Raw genomic sequence first — 13,912 nt, 5'->3', positions numbered from 1 at the left:
CCCCGCCCTGGTGACAGGGTAAGCCCTTTCCCTGGTGAAGACCTCTCTGAACTTTGGGGATGGAGAGAAAGACACACTTCCTGATAGCCCCCCTGGGCCCGGGCCTGCCCACCTCCTGGATCTGAGTGCATGGTGGGTAGGGGGACCTGCATTTCCTTCAGGTGACTCTCCAGGCCCTTGCTCCTGCAGTGGGTGGGATCCTCGGGCAGGCAGGCTGGGGTCCTGCACAGCCCAGCCTCTACCTGAACACTCTCCCTTCCTGTTGGCCACAGTCCTGCAGACAGTTGTGACCCCACAGGCTCATGGACTGTGCATAGGGTGAACCCCCAGGGCTCTGTCCTCTCCTGGTGCCTGGGATGATGGGGTCTTCTCTGTCCATGTTCTTGCCCAGAGCCTGCTGTGCTGGCACCCTGTAGTGGAGTGGGGGGCAGGGGGGCGACGTGTGCTCTCATGGGAGGAAGGGCACAGGGGTGCAGGCAGCTGGCTGCTCTGGGCTCTTGTGGGGGCACCCCAAAGTCTGGGGGGTGGGGGGTGGGCAGTTGCTATCTCAGGGCCCAGTTACCCCCAAGGAAACAGCCCTGCTCCCAATCCCCATGTGACATCGTGCACTTACTTCCCTCTGGAAAGCCATCCTGGCCAGAAATGGTCGGCCCAGGCTCCTGGCTCCTACGGTTGGCCCACATGCCGGTCACTCGTATGGATGCCCAAGAACCCGCAGCTCCCTCATCCCGGTGTTCACCTGGCGCCAGGCCAGGCACACGGATGATCATTCACTCCACCTGTACTTCTCCAGCTCCTGGTTGGTGTTACGTGGCGGCAGGTACAGACGTGGGCACTGCCCTCAACACCCATACTCGCCATCAAGTACAAGGTGGCTGGGATGCGACATGTGCAGGGCGCTGTGGGTCTGAAACAAGGCTGGGGACGGTCCTGTCAGTCTTGCGGGCAGTGGGGCAGCCAGACATGGGTGGTACACGGATCGGGGTAGAAGGGCTTTGAGACATTCTGGAAGTCCAGGTGCCACCCTTCACAGAGATGGCACTTTGGGGGCAGGAAGCAGTTCTGGGGGAAGGGGAGGAAGGTGACGGAGTTTCAGGTGCCTCTTCCTCAACCCTGTCCAGCTGGGCTGCGACCTTCAAGCTGGGAGGTGGGCAGACTGCAGTCACATGGATCTCTGTCGGTGGCAGCCAACAGGGTTCCGTGGGAGGGGCCCCAGTGCTGGGAGGGCACTGCTGAGGTCAGGGCCATGCCCAGGCACGGCTGCCCGGAAGTGGTTGGCCTGTTTCCTGGTCCCAGAGGAGTGTGTGCGGTCACGACCACATGGGTGCCCTTCCCCTGCCAACCCCAACCCTGACGGTTGGCTCCCTCCTGCACTGCATGGCTGAGTGAGGGGCTCCAACCTCCGCAGCTCCCAGTCTGCTCCTTCCCAGCCAGCCTTCCGCCAGCCTGTTGATGCCCATGGCCTTGGTTCCTTCACTGGCCCTTATCCCAAGTCCCCTCCTCCAGTCCCACCTTCCCTGACCCCTACCCCCGCATAACTGAGAGGGCCTGGGCTCTCCCCTCTTCAGGGAGGTGTGTGCAGCCTGCTCCCCAGGAGAAGCCGGATGTCCTCTCTGCTCAGGCCCTTCTGCCAGCTCTCAAGTCCTTAGAAGAGCAGTATCTTGGCTGAGACCTGGCCACCCCCTTTTTGTTCCATCCCTAGGCCTGCCCCTCTCCCTGCTCCAAGGGGATTGGGTTGGCACCCTCCACTTCCCAGGCCCAGGGTTCCTCTTCCTCCCTGTCCCCCAGGCCCTGCTCCTCTCAGTCCCGCTCCCCTTTCTCTGCTGTCCCTGCTGTGCTCTGGGCTGTCACCCTACCCCTCCTGAGGCAGTAGCTCCCATGCCTCCAGCCCTGACTCCACCTTCTGGACTTTTCCCTTGGTAACCTTCTCAAGCAGAATCTCTCTCCCAGGCCCCAGCCCACCTTCACGCCTTGACAAGGGCTGCAGAGTCTCTGTCCTGGATCTGTCCCTCTGCCTCACGCTGCCTGCCCCACCTGCCTTTACCTCCACACTCTCTCGGGGCCGTGCGGGGCCATTCTACTCCTGGCATCTCTCCGGTTGGTCCCTATGGGGCCCCCTTCGCCCAGGCCTCTGGTCCAGACCGAGTCTACCCACAGGCCTCAAGCATCCGGCTGGGCCGTCGCTGCAGGCTTTGATTGCGCCCCGCGCGCGGGAGGAGCTGACCGCACAGCCGGGCACTCCGAGGGCCTCGCGGTGGGAGCGGAGGCCAGCCTGCGGCCTTGACCTGGCCGGTGCCGAGGCGCTGCTGGCCAGGGGGCTCCGGTGCGTCGCGCCTCGGCCCCACCCCCCTTCCCGCCCCGGGCCTGGCCACGCAGTGAGCGCGCAGGGGCGGCTTCTCTGGCGGGTGTCTGGGGAGGGGAGGGAAAGGCGCGGCGACCGGGATTCCCCGGGCGGGCCCCCTCCAGTTAGCCCCCAAGTTTGCGCGCGGCCGCGTGGGGGCGGGGGCCGCGCCGAGGGGCGGTGGCGCGGCCGGAGGGTGGGGTCTGGCGCGCGGGGCGGGCGCTGCCGCCTGGCCGGCCGCGGCTGGCCCGGGATCAGGGAGCCGATGTGGAATTTCCTGCCCGGCCCGGCGCCCCTCCTGCCGCCCCCCGCCCGGCCGCGCACTCCGCTTCCGGCCGCTCTCGCTGCGGCCGCACCCGCGCCCGCGCCAGCCCCGCGCCTGCCCCGCGCCGCATGGAGGGCGCAGGGCCCCGGGGGGCCGGGCCGGCGCGGCGCCGGGGAGCCGGGGGGCCGCCGCCACCGCTGCTGCCGCCGCTGCTGCTGCTGCTGCTCTGGCTGCTGCCCGGCCCCGCGGCGCCCCAGGAGCTGAGCCCGCGCGGTCGCAACGTGTGCCGCGCGCCCGGGTAGGAGCCGGCCGGGCTGGGGGAGGGGGCCGAAGGGGACACCCGGGGCCCGGGGGAGGGGGCGCTCGAGACCTCACTGCGCCAGACTTGCGGGCTCCTCGGGCCGCCCTCAACGACGCCGGCTCCGCTCCAGGCCGAGCCCGGGCGTCGGGCCACGACGGTGCGTCCGAGGCTACCCCGGACGAGGAGTCAGGGAGGGGAGCGCGGAGGCAGCGGGCGCCCGGAGGGCTGACACACGGTGTCCGAGATTTCAGATCCAGAGAAAGGGACCCTTGGGCCCGGGTGGGAAGGCTGTAGGAAGTAGGGAAGGGCATTCCAAGCCCGTGGCACGGCGTAGCATGTGCAAGAGCCCAGGCACATGAGCGTGGCTAGAGCCGGGATAGAGAGAGGCTGAGGGTCCAGGAGTGATGGAGCCGGCTCCTGAGAGGAGGGAGCCGGAGATGTCTGGAGGCCAGCCGGACTACACAGATTTGTGTCTTAGAAAGTGCGGACGCGGGTGGGAAGAGGGTGGTGATGGAGGTGGGCGCCGAGGAGCCTACACTCAGAGTGGACCAGAAGAGGGAATCGAAAGGACAATGACGTGCGCCGGCATCAAGATGTAGAACTCCCGGGTGCGGATACGCGGTGCGCAGAGGGGCGGCGCAGAGATGGGGCCCTGCGAGGAGCCGGCTCGGGGAGCCAGTGTGGGACAGGAGGGAACAGGCCCTGCCGGAGGGCAGCGGGCCCAGACCCTGTGCAGAGGCAGAAGAGCGCAGGCCAGGACCTAGGAGTGGTGGCTGGAGTCCGAGGACCTGGTCGGCCTGTCAGAGGCCAGTGCGAGGTCAAGGGCATCTCCGCGCGAGGGCAAGGAGGCGGCCTGTGGGGGTGTCCTGGCGCGGAGAGGCGGCCACCGGCTCCCGCGGGTGCGGTCGGGTCGCCCTTGGCCGCAGGGCCTAGGGAGGCCGCGTCCGGGGGCAGGGCGGTCGCCGCAGACAAGGAGCTGTGAGGGGCCGCGCGGGGTTTCCGAGCTCGAATCCCGAGGCGCGCAGACCCCTCCCCGCTGCGAGCCCCGCCTCCGGGGCGGGGGGCCGGCCTGGCCCGCCATCTGCTTCACATCGACGCCGCCGCCGCCTCCCGGGCCTCCCGGGCCTCCCCGGCCCCAGGAATGCAGCGGTGGTGGCAGGCGGGGCCGCCTGGAGAAGGGGAGGGCACGATCGCCGCCGGCCCAGGCCATCCACCTCAGCCCTTCTTCCCCGTGGAGGTCCGGACTTGGGGAATCCCAAGGCGAGCTGGAGCTGTCAGGCTCCTGCTCCCATTCCCCCTTGCCGGGAGACCTCCCCAGGAGGCAGCCTGTTCCAGTAGCCAGGGGCTTGGCCTGGATTGAGTTTCGGATCCTGGTGCCACCTCTCCCCATCTGAGTGGTCCCCGCTTAACCTCTCTGGGACTGCTCCTGCCCCTGTCTTACGGGGTTGGCTATGGTACCCACATCCTGAAGGGGAGAGGGGACGACTACTCCTGTGTGGAGCTGGTTAATGGGAAGGACAGCCACTCTGGGCACTCTGGACAGACACCCAGGGTCTGGGCCATTTCTTTCATTACCAGTTGTCTCCCCTGGAGACAGGAGGACCAGGGAGAGGAGATGCTCTCATCAGTAAAATCCCATGTGCAGGCCTGTTGTTGGTGCAGGGCAGCAGCTGTCCCTGTCTGGAGGAGCCTTAGAACGAGTCACCTGACATCTAGCAAGGGCTGGGAGGAGGTGCTTAGCTGGGGAGTGCTGTTTCCTTTGGGTGACATGGGGAGATCCAGTGGACGGGGATGGGCCTCTCTCATCTGTGGGAGAGGACGCAGAGCCCTACAGCAGATGTACTGGGGGCGGGAGGGCAGAAGGTGGGAGAGAACCAGGGAGAGTGAGGGCAGCTTTCACAGGGCTGGGGCAGGGGAGGGGGAAGTGGCCTGCCCCATCCTAGACCCCACTGGGAGGTCAAGCTTGCGTGTTGCTCAATGGATCTGCTCTATGAGAGAGAAGAGTCCCAGCCTCCCAGCCTGGAATGACATGGCTTACCCTGAGAGGGGGAAGACTCAGGGTAGGGGGAGGTAGTGGGGAGAAGGGCCCCCCAGAGGGCTCCGAGGCATTGTCAGTGTCTTGATAGAAACTGGGGAGCTTCCCTAAGGAGCTAGAGTAGACAGAGGAGGGGAGCCCAGCGGGGCAGGAGGAGAGTGGGATAGGCATGGGGTCTCAGGTGGCAGCAGAGGAGCCTCCTGGCTGGCGGGGGAGAGAATGCAGACGGACACTAGCACAGAGCAGGCAGTGCTCTTGGGGAGCTTTGCCCAGGTGGGCAGGTTCAAGATCACAGCTTAAATCACAGCATCTTCAGTGGCAGTAACAATGTCTGTGGAGAGGACAGCCTGCAGCAGCATGGCCAGCCCTTCCAGGAAGGAAAGATCCCACAGACTCCACCTCCAGTTCTCAGTGAACCCATGTGGGCTCTGTCCTGCGGGAGAGGGGCAGGGGCGTTAGCTCTGTTGGGGTGAGGCCTGGGTGCCAGCCATGCTCAGGGGACCAAATGAACTCAGGGGCTTCCTGGAGCCTACTCAGCAGGAGCTGGAGAGCCCACTACAGCCTTCGCTGAGCTCTTAGTTTGTGCCAAACACTGGACACATCTGGGCTCCTTAATCCCCCTGCCAAACCTATGGGCCCCATTCTACAGATAAAGAGGCTGGAGCTCAGAGAGGTTAAGTTCTGTGCCCAAGGTCACACACAGACCCAGGCATCAAACTCAGCTTAGTTGGGCCCTAAAACCAGACTCCCAACCTGGTTACAGAGCTGTACCGCCAGGTCATCCAGGAGGGAGGGTGGTCAGTGCTCCCAGGGCCATCCCAGCAGGCTGTCTGGTGAGGCTGCCTGCAGGAGGGCCAGCCACAGAGGCTCTCCATCCAGAGACCTCGGTTCAGACTGGCAGAGGAGGGAGGAGGGTGATGGGCCCTCAGACCTGGGTCCCCCTAAAATGGGCACCTTGGAGCCCCAGGGCAGGGCTGGGTGGGTGGAGACATTGGGGGCCAGGGAAAGCCAGGCCAAATTAGTGTTCCCATCTCTAGTTTCCAGTTTTATTTGTGGAAAAGAAGCTGGCCCATTCCTGGAAGTTCGGGATTCCACGGGTCCCATTCCCCAGGTCCCATATCTTTGGCCCGAAGGAGAATCAAGCCCTTTCTGGAGGAGAGGGCCTCTCTTGGGTTCCAGGGCCCCATCCAGGGTGGGGCAATCATCTCGAGCTGGGAATGGTTGGGGGGTATCCTCTGAGGGGCATGATGTGGAACAGCTGCCCCCTTTCCCTTCCCAGGACCTCTAGGGTCCTCAGGCTCCTCCCCACCTCCTCCCACCACCACATCCCCATTCCAGATTCGCATCCTTCCCGAGAGGCCCTCTCCTTTTCTCTAAAGTGTGAATGGCTGCTTTGTGTCTTTAGGACTTACCTGAAGTTCTAGGTCTGATGGGACCCTGCAGACCTACAGCCTGAGGGTCTGGCCCTTCTCAGCCTCCTTTGCCCACAGTGTAGACACACCCCACCTCAGCCCTCAAGGCCCCTTCGATGGTTGTGGCTTCACTTGGCCTCCGAACCTCTGTGCCCACACATCCCCATCAGCCTAGTGCTTAGGAGGCTGCACCACCCCGAGATGGGACAGTTATAAACTTTTTACCTGCTACTGAGGTAACATCATGTACCTTGTAAAGCCATATAAAATTAAACAAGATTTTATAAAAGTATAAACAGATGTTCTAATATCGCCTTCCTCCAGCCCAAGCCCTGGCGCTCTGCAGCCCTCGGGTTTACTTTCCTTCCTCTGGTGGCTGACTCCCTGGTGTACCCTGCCCTCCCCAAGTGGGTACCTTCCTGTGTCCACACTCACCTCTCTCGGAGGCTGCCCATCTGCCTTAGTGCTTAGCCTCACCTGGGCATCCAGATGTGCCTGTCTGGCCCAACCAGTCCTGGCGCTGTCCAGGTCATGTTGCAGACGGATCCCTGACACCCATCTAGCCAAGCCCTTACCCCCAGGGAGGCCCCAGACCTCCATGCATGAGTAGGTCCTTGAGGCCCAAGGACCTCTCCCCTGTCCCACTTCACTGCTGCCTCTCTCAGGACAGGTGGGGTCTTTTTTCTTGGGCCTAGTGGATGAGGGAGGAAGGCACAGACAGGGGGATCAGGAGGAGTGTCGAGACCTCTTGCAGAGGGGACTGGGAAGTTCTTGGAGGAGGTCTGCCTTCTGCTGCCTTCCAGTGTCCCCTCTCAAGGGCTGGAATTTGCCTCTTATTTGCTTGAGTCTCTGAAACCCCCGTACACAGCAGGGCCTTGAGAACCACCTCCCTGGGGCAAGGTGGAGGTTGCTGGGGTCCCAGCAGGACGAAGGTTGGGGCTGGGGCTCAGGCCCTCTCTCTCTGCCTGCAGCTCCCAGGAGCTCACTTGCTGCACCGGCTGGAGGCAGCAGGGGGACGAGTGTGGGATCGGTGAGTGGGGCACCCTGGGACCTGGGCAGGCGGCGGCGCCCACAGGGAGGAGGGGGTATAGTGGGGGCTGGACACGCGGCAGCTCGGCCCCTCTCGTCCGCAGCGGTGTGCGAAGGCAACTCCACGTGCTCGGAGAACGAGGTGTGCGTGCGGCCGGGCGAGTGCCGCTGCCGCCATGGCTACTTCGGTGCCAACTGCGACACCAGTGAGCTCGGATCCGGATCCGGGAGGGCGCGAGGCAGTGGGGCCGGATCCCAGAGATGGGCCAGGCCTGAGCGGGAGGCGGGGCCTGCGAGTGGGCAGGGTCTGGTTCGGGAGCAGGATCCGGCTTGGGGGCGGGTCCCCAGAGTTGGGTGGGTGGGACGTGGGCAGCTGCCTGCTGAGTCCCGGGCCTCTCGCGAGCGCCTGGGCCTCCCACCCTCTCCAATTGCGCTGCAGAATGTCCGCGCCAGTTCTGGGGCCCCGACTGCAAAGAGCTGTGTGTCTGCCACCCTCACGGGCAGTGCGAGGACGTGACGGGCCAGTGTACGTGTCACGCGCGGCGCTGGGGCTCACGCTGCGAGCATGCGTGCCAGTGCCAGCACGGCGCGTGCCACCCGCGGAGCGGCGCGTGTCGCTGCGAGCCTGGATGGTGGGGCGCGCAGTGCGCCAGCGCGTGCTACTGCAGCGCCACCTCGCGCTGCGACCCACAGACGGGCGCGTGCCTGTGCCACTCAGGCTGGTGGGGCCGCAGCTGCAACAATCAGTGCTCCTGCAACACGTCGCCGTGCGAGCAACAGAGCGGCCGCTGCCAGTGCCGGGAGCGCACGTTCGGCGCGCGCTGCGAGCGCTATTGCCAGTGCTTCCGCGGCCGCTGCCACCCGGTGGACGGCACGTGCGCGTGCGAGCCCGGCTACCGGGGCAAGTACTGCCGCGAGCCGTGCCCTGCCGGCTTCTACGGTCTGGGCTGCCGCCGTCGGTAAGTGTAGGCCCAGCCTGGGGAGGAGGAGGGGTGGGCCGCCGAGGGGGCGGGGGTGAGGCGGCCCGGGCCCCGCCTAGCCTCCCGCCCCTTCCCCAGATGCGGCCAATGCAAAGGCCAGCAGCCATGCACGGTGGCCGAGGGCCGCTGCCTGACGTGTGAGCCCGGCTGGAATGGCACCAAGTGCGACCAGCCGTGCGCCTCGGGCTTCTACGGCGAGGGCTGCGGCCACCGCTGCCCGCCGTGTCGCGACGGGCACTCCTGCAACCATGTCACCGGCAAGTGCACGCGCTGCAACGCGGGCTGGATCGGTGACCGGTGAGCAACCCGTGTCTACATCGGCCCCAGACATGCAGCCTCCTGCTGGCCTCCCCCGATTGCCCTCCGCGGAGGGCTCTGTGGGCTTAGGGTTCTTTTGTCCCGTTTCCACTGACGCCCCCTCCCCGCGTTCCGAGGTGCGAGACGAAGTGCAGCAACGGCACTTACGGCGAGGACTGCGCGTTCGTGTGCGCCGACTGCGGCAGCGGCCACTGCGACTTCCAGTCTGGGCGCTGCCTCTGCAGCCCGGGCGTCCACGGGACCCAGTGAGTGCCTGGGGACCCAAAGGGGTGAGGGGGCCCGTATCCTGCACGGGGCTCCAGCCAGACCCCAGATGCTGCTGGGGCTGGCCAACCAGGTGGGACCCAGGCTTGGCCCTTGGCCCCCTAACTTCAGCTAGGAAGTAACAATAGGTTCTTTGGGGCAGTTTCCTGCCCTGGGATGCAGCCGGCGCCCAAACAAGAACTAGCGACCAGGTCAGCCTGTGATCAGTGGGCTCCTGAGGGCTGCAGGGTCGAGGTGACTTCGAGATGCTGTGGAGAGAGGAGGGACCTCCACGTACAGCCAAGGGTCTAGCCTGCATCCCTCTTACCCCCACACGGGAATCAGTCCCAGAATGGGCACTGCGGCCGGGGTGACCGCAGCAAGTCCCCAGACCCCCTCCCTCTGGAGTGCAGACATTCGTTTCCAATGCATGGATCGCCCAGGATGTGCTAGAGGTTGGGGGTGGGCTGCAGTCCCTAGAGAACGGAGCCAGAGAACCTGGGACCGGGGCTGGCTGGATGCGCTGTCAAGGGCAGAAGGCGTCACCGATGGCCGCGTGGCCCTCCCAGACCCCGCGCCCCTCCCTGATCTCGCACCCCCGCAGCTGTAACCTGACGTGCCCTCCCGGGCTTCACGGCGTGGACTGCGCCCAGGCCTGCAGCTGCCACGAGGACTCGTGCGACCCGGTCACCGGTGCCTGCCGCCTGGGTGAGTGGGTGGGACGACCCGGAGGGGGCGCGGGGGCTGCTGGCACTCCGCTGACCCTGTGCACCACCCCTCAACAGAGACCAACCAGCGCAAGGGCGTGATGGGCGCGGGCGCGCTGCTCGCCCTGCTCCTCGGCCTGCTGCTTTCGCTACTCGGCTGCTGCTGCGCCTGCCGCGGCAAGGACCCCGCGCGCGGGTGAGATTTCTGGATCCCGCCCTTTCCCGGGTCCCGGCAGCGCAGGATCTGCGGCCCTACCCGCCCTTCCATGCCCAGCTCCTGGGGAGCCCCGCCCTCCCCGCAGTTGGGTTCCCGCCGAGATCACCCCGCCGGGCCTGCCCCTCCACTCAGGCCCCGCCCCTGCTGTGGTTTGGCTCCCAAGGGCTCACCCCGCCCCTCTGGCCACGCCCCGTCCCTTCACTCAGGCCACGCCCCCGCAGGGAGCTCTCGCTCGGGAGGAAGAAGGCGCCGCAGCGCTTGTGCGGGCGCTTCAGCCGCATCAGTATGAAACTGCCCCGCATCCCGCTCCGCAGGCAGAAGCTGCCCAAGGTCGTAGGTAAGGATGACGGCCCGGAGTCTCTGGGGCATACCCCCGACGCAGGAGGCTGCTGGGAGATGGGTGTGATGGGGTCGGTGTACGAAATGCGGCTCCTTGAGCGTCAACGTGGATGGGCGTGGGGAGATGCCACCTGGGGAAGCAAAGGGGGAAAGCCTCAGGAGGAAGGAAGGAGTCCTGGGCGTGCAGCAGGTGTGGGCCCTGTCTGTGAATGTGAGTGGTTGCATCCTGGGTGCGGTGGGGCTGCAGCAGGCCCCCCGCCGTCTGTGGAAGGGAACACACTGTCAGTCCTGGTGCCGAGCTGCAGGCGACCGCGGGCACCTGTGCATTAGAATGCCTTACCACAAGGAGACCCGCCCCCCGGCCTGGATCTCCAGCAGTGCCCTGGATCTTTCCTGGAAAGTGGGCAGACTGGCCCCTCAGCCCCCCACCCTACATCAGGCTTCTCTCCATCCGTCTGCACTGACACATACCAGAGGTGGACTCTGTCTTTCTCACTTGTTTCTGAAGATGAGGGGACAGGGCGATTAAGTCTCCTGGGAGGTAGATGGGGACAACCAAGTAAGCCCCTGGGAGCCACTCAGCAGAGTGGGCTCTTTGGCCCCCACACCCCATTTGTGAGAGAGGGACAGGTCAGCGAGCCTCTGGGACTTCCCCAATGTAGGGTCCACATCTGCATAAGCCATGCTGGGGGTGCAGCCTGTTGAGATGGGCCAAGCCAAAGGGTGGCCCAGCCACTGCACATTTGGGCTAAAAACAAACAAACAAACACACAAAAAAACAAAAACAACTCCAAGGCAGGGTCTGCAGCATGGCTTGGGGGCCTCTCCCAGCAGCTGTTCTGTTTTCCCAAAGCTTCCGCCCGACCTCAGTCAGCTTCCTGGCCTTGCATGTTTGAGTACGTTGTTCCCTCTTCTCTCTCTTTACTGGGTCCACCTCCAGCGACTCTCCTGTCCTGGCCTGGTGTGTCTGCCTGTCCCACCCCTCGTCTTAGGAAGGGCTGGTGGGGGTCACTCCATCCTTTGTGGCAGGAGGGTATAGGTGAGGGCAGGACAGGGCAGGGCTCCTGGCATTGGTGCTTCCCTCCCTCCCAGTGGCCCATCACGACCTGGACAACACACTCAACTGCAGCTTCCTGGAGCCACCCTCGGGGCTGGAGCAGCCCTCACCGTCGTGGTCCTCCCGGGCCTCCTTCTCCTCCTTTGACACCACGGACGAAGGCCCCGTGTACTGCGTACCCCACGAGGGTGAGTACCCCTCTGCTCGGGCCTCACTCCAACCCAGTGAAAGGTTCCAGTTGAGAAGATGTCTGTGCGCCAATCGACAGGCTGTATGGGGAGGACGGCGTGGTGATGCGTTTACTGGGGGTGGGACACACAGTGGAGGCTGCAGCCTTCGGGAGCAGGTGGGCTTTCCTGTCTCCAGCCACCACCCAGGTTCTCATGTGGGGACACCACGGAGAAAGAAGGTTCTGGGCCTGGGTAGCAGTGGGCAGAGGAGGCAAGAAGCGGGGTCTTCAGGATCTAGGGGCACACTTCCACCTTAAACACACTAAAATCAGGAAGGGACCTGAGTAGCTGGGATTCTGGCCTCGCTCCTCCCCTGAGCATCCCCATGGGTGACCTTGGGCAGGTAACTAACCTTTGAGCCTTTGAAGGCCTTTCTCTTGAAGGGTAGTGAGTCCCCTGGGAGGTGTTGAAGGGGCAAATGTGATGATGGTGGCCCCGTAGGCTGGGGATGTGGTGGGGGAGGGGTGTGAGGCCAGGCCGAAGTTGGGGCTCCAGCCCAGAAACGTGTCCCTCTCCGCCAGCCCTCAGCCCTCGGGCTCTGAGCTGAGTTTGTGGTTTGTGCTCTGAATGTGCCAGGCGTGTCTGGAAGCCAGGGCGGCTGAGCGCCAGCTGGGCGGGGAAGGGGAGGGGGGGTGGGGAAGTCGAGGGTTTGCACCTGGAGGCTGGAGGACATTCTTTCTGGAGGCGGTGACCGTCCCTCTCTTGCCTTATCAGAGGCGGCAACCGACAGTCGGGACGCGGAGGCCCCCACCGCCCCTGCCGAGGCTCTGGCGCTGTCCCCTGCGCCCGTGACCACCCCAGTGCCCGCGGAGGAGGCGACGCCCCTCCCCGCGTCCTCCGACAGCGAGCGGTCAGCGTCGAGCGGGGACGGGCCCAGCGGGGCGCTCTATGCGCGCGTGGCCCGGCGGGAGGCCCGGCCGGCCCGGGTCCGGGGCGAGGCCCGAGGCCTGTCGCTTTCACCATCGCCCGAGCGCAGGAAGCCGCCGCCACCCGACCCCGCCACCAAGCCCAAAGTGTCCTGGATCCACGGCAAGCACGGCGCCGCCGCCGCCGCCCGCGCACCCTCGCCGCCGCCCGCGGCTCCCGAGGCGGCGCCCAGCCCCAGCAAGAGGAAACGGACGCCCAGCGACACGTCGGCACAGCCAGAAGAGCCCGGCAGCCCCAGGGCCCGGGATCCGACGCCGCGGCACCCCGGGCTGGCCGAAGAGGGGCCAGCCCTAGCCGCCCCCTCGCCGCCCCGGGCTCGGGCGCGGGGCCGTGGCCCAGGCCTCTCCGAGCCCACTGGACGCTGGCGGTCCCCCGCGCAGCGCGCCCGAGGCCGCCTCCATGTTAGCCGCCGAGCTGCGCGACAAGACTCGCAGTCTGGGCCGCGCCGAGGGTCTCCTGGGCCCCCGAGAGAAGCCGGTGCCGCCGCAGAAGGCCAAGCGCTCGGTGCCTCCCGCCTCGCCGGCCCGCGCGCCCGAGGCCACAGGGCCTGAAAAAGTGGCCGGCGGCGCGCCTGGAGTCGACACCCCCCGAAAGAAGACCCCCATCCAGAAGCCGCCGCGCAAGAAGGGCCGGGAGTTGGCGGGCGAGCCGGGCCGGGCAGGGGCGCCCACCCTGTAGTAGGGCGGTCCGGCCGGCCGTGCCTGCAGCTTCCCCGGCTTAGCAGCGCTGCTTGCCACCCCGCGTCTCCGTGCGCCCAGCCTCTCCCGCGGGGCCTTGGCCTCAGCAGCCTGGCGGGAGGCTGCATCTCACTGGCTTGGGCCCAGCAGCCCTCCTGGATGGGGCCCTGCGCTCAGGCGCAAAGCCCCATCCCACTGGCCAAGGCCTGACAGGCGCTTAGCTGGCCCCCTCTTCCAATGGCCTCACTATGGAGGGTTCCCACAGGCCTGGGTCTCAAAGGCCAAGGGCAGGAGGGCTCTGCCTGGAAACCACTCCTTAATTAGCCAAGAGTGCCTTGGCTGGGGCCACCCTCTCCTTGGCTGAGGCCAGAAGCACTTCTGCCCTGGTTGCCTCTCATTGGCCAGGGCCTGGTGCCTCTGGCTGGAGGCTCCCTTCCCTGACCCTAGCCAAAGGCTGCTCCCACTGGCCGAGCCCCAGGGCATCTGGTTGACCAGAGCCTGGGGAGGAGGGCTGGTCTCTGCTCCTCAGGGGGCTTGGCAGCACCCCACTTCCAGCTGCCCCTGCCCCAGCCTCCCCCCGCGCTGGCCCCTCAGCTGTCGAGCTGGTTTTGATGGCCTCCCACTACTCCATACACCTGGGAATACAAGGGAAGGGGCGACGACTCCACTGGCCTGAGGAGATGTATTTATAGGCCCCCGGCAGGGCTGCTCCCACCCCGTCTGGGTGCCCCAGGATGGGCTCCTCCCGGTAGGGGCTTGGCCAAAGCTTTAATAAAGTGCCTTTTTCTCCCCTGTGCCTTGAGTGCTTCCTACATGCTGGGCCTCTGGCAAGGC

General features: G+C 65.8%; 1 protein-coding gene across 1 annotated transcript; it reads left to right on the top strand.

The window, feature by feature from the left end:
- Positions 1–2,699: 2,699 nt before the first annotated feature.
- SCARF2 (scavenger receptor class F member 2) lies at positions 2,700–13,872 on the top strand. The gene is given in 12 exon segments (XM_032471325.1): positions 2,700–2,904; positions 7,326–7,384; positions 7,488–7,589; positions 7,823–8,342; positions 8,442–8,660; positions 8,798–8,926; positions 9,529–9,632; positions 9,710–9,827; positions 10,070–10,185; positions 11,280–11,432; positions 12,189–12,757; positions 12,759–13,872. Coding segments are annotated over 12 exon segments (2,580 nt in total). The 5' UTR covers positions 2,700–2,734; the 3' UTR covers positions 13,080–13,872.
- The last annotated feature ends 40 nt before the right edge of the window (positions 13,873–13,912 follow it).

The sequence above is a fragment of the Camelus ferus genome, chromosome 32 (genome assembly GCF_009834535.1).
Source record: "Camelus ferus isolate YT-003-E chromosome 32, BCGSAC_Cfer_1.0, whole genome shotgun sequence".
Lineage (NCBI taxonomy): Eukaryota > Metazoa > Chordata > Mammalia > Artiodactyla > Camelidae > Camelus > Camelus ferus.
The sequence above is the reverse complement of the archived record's forward strand: the minus strand, read 5'-3'. Positions and strand labels throughout refer to the sequence as shown.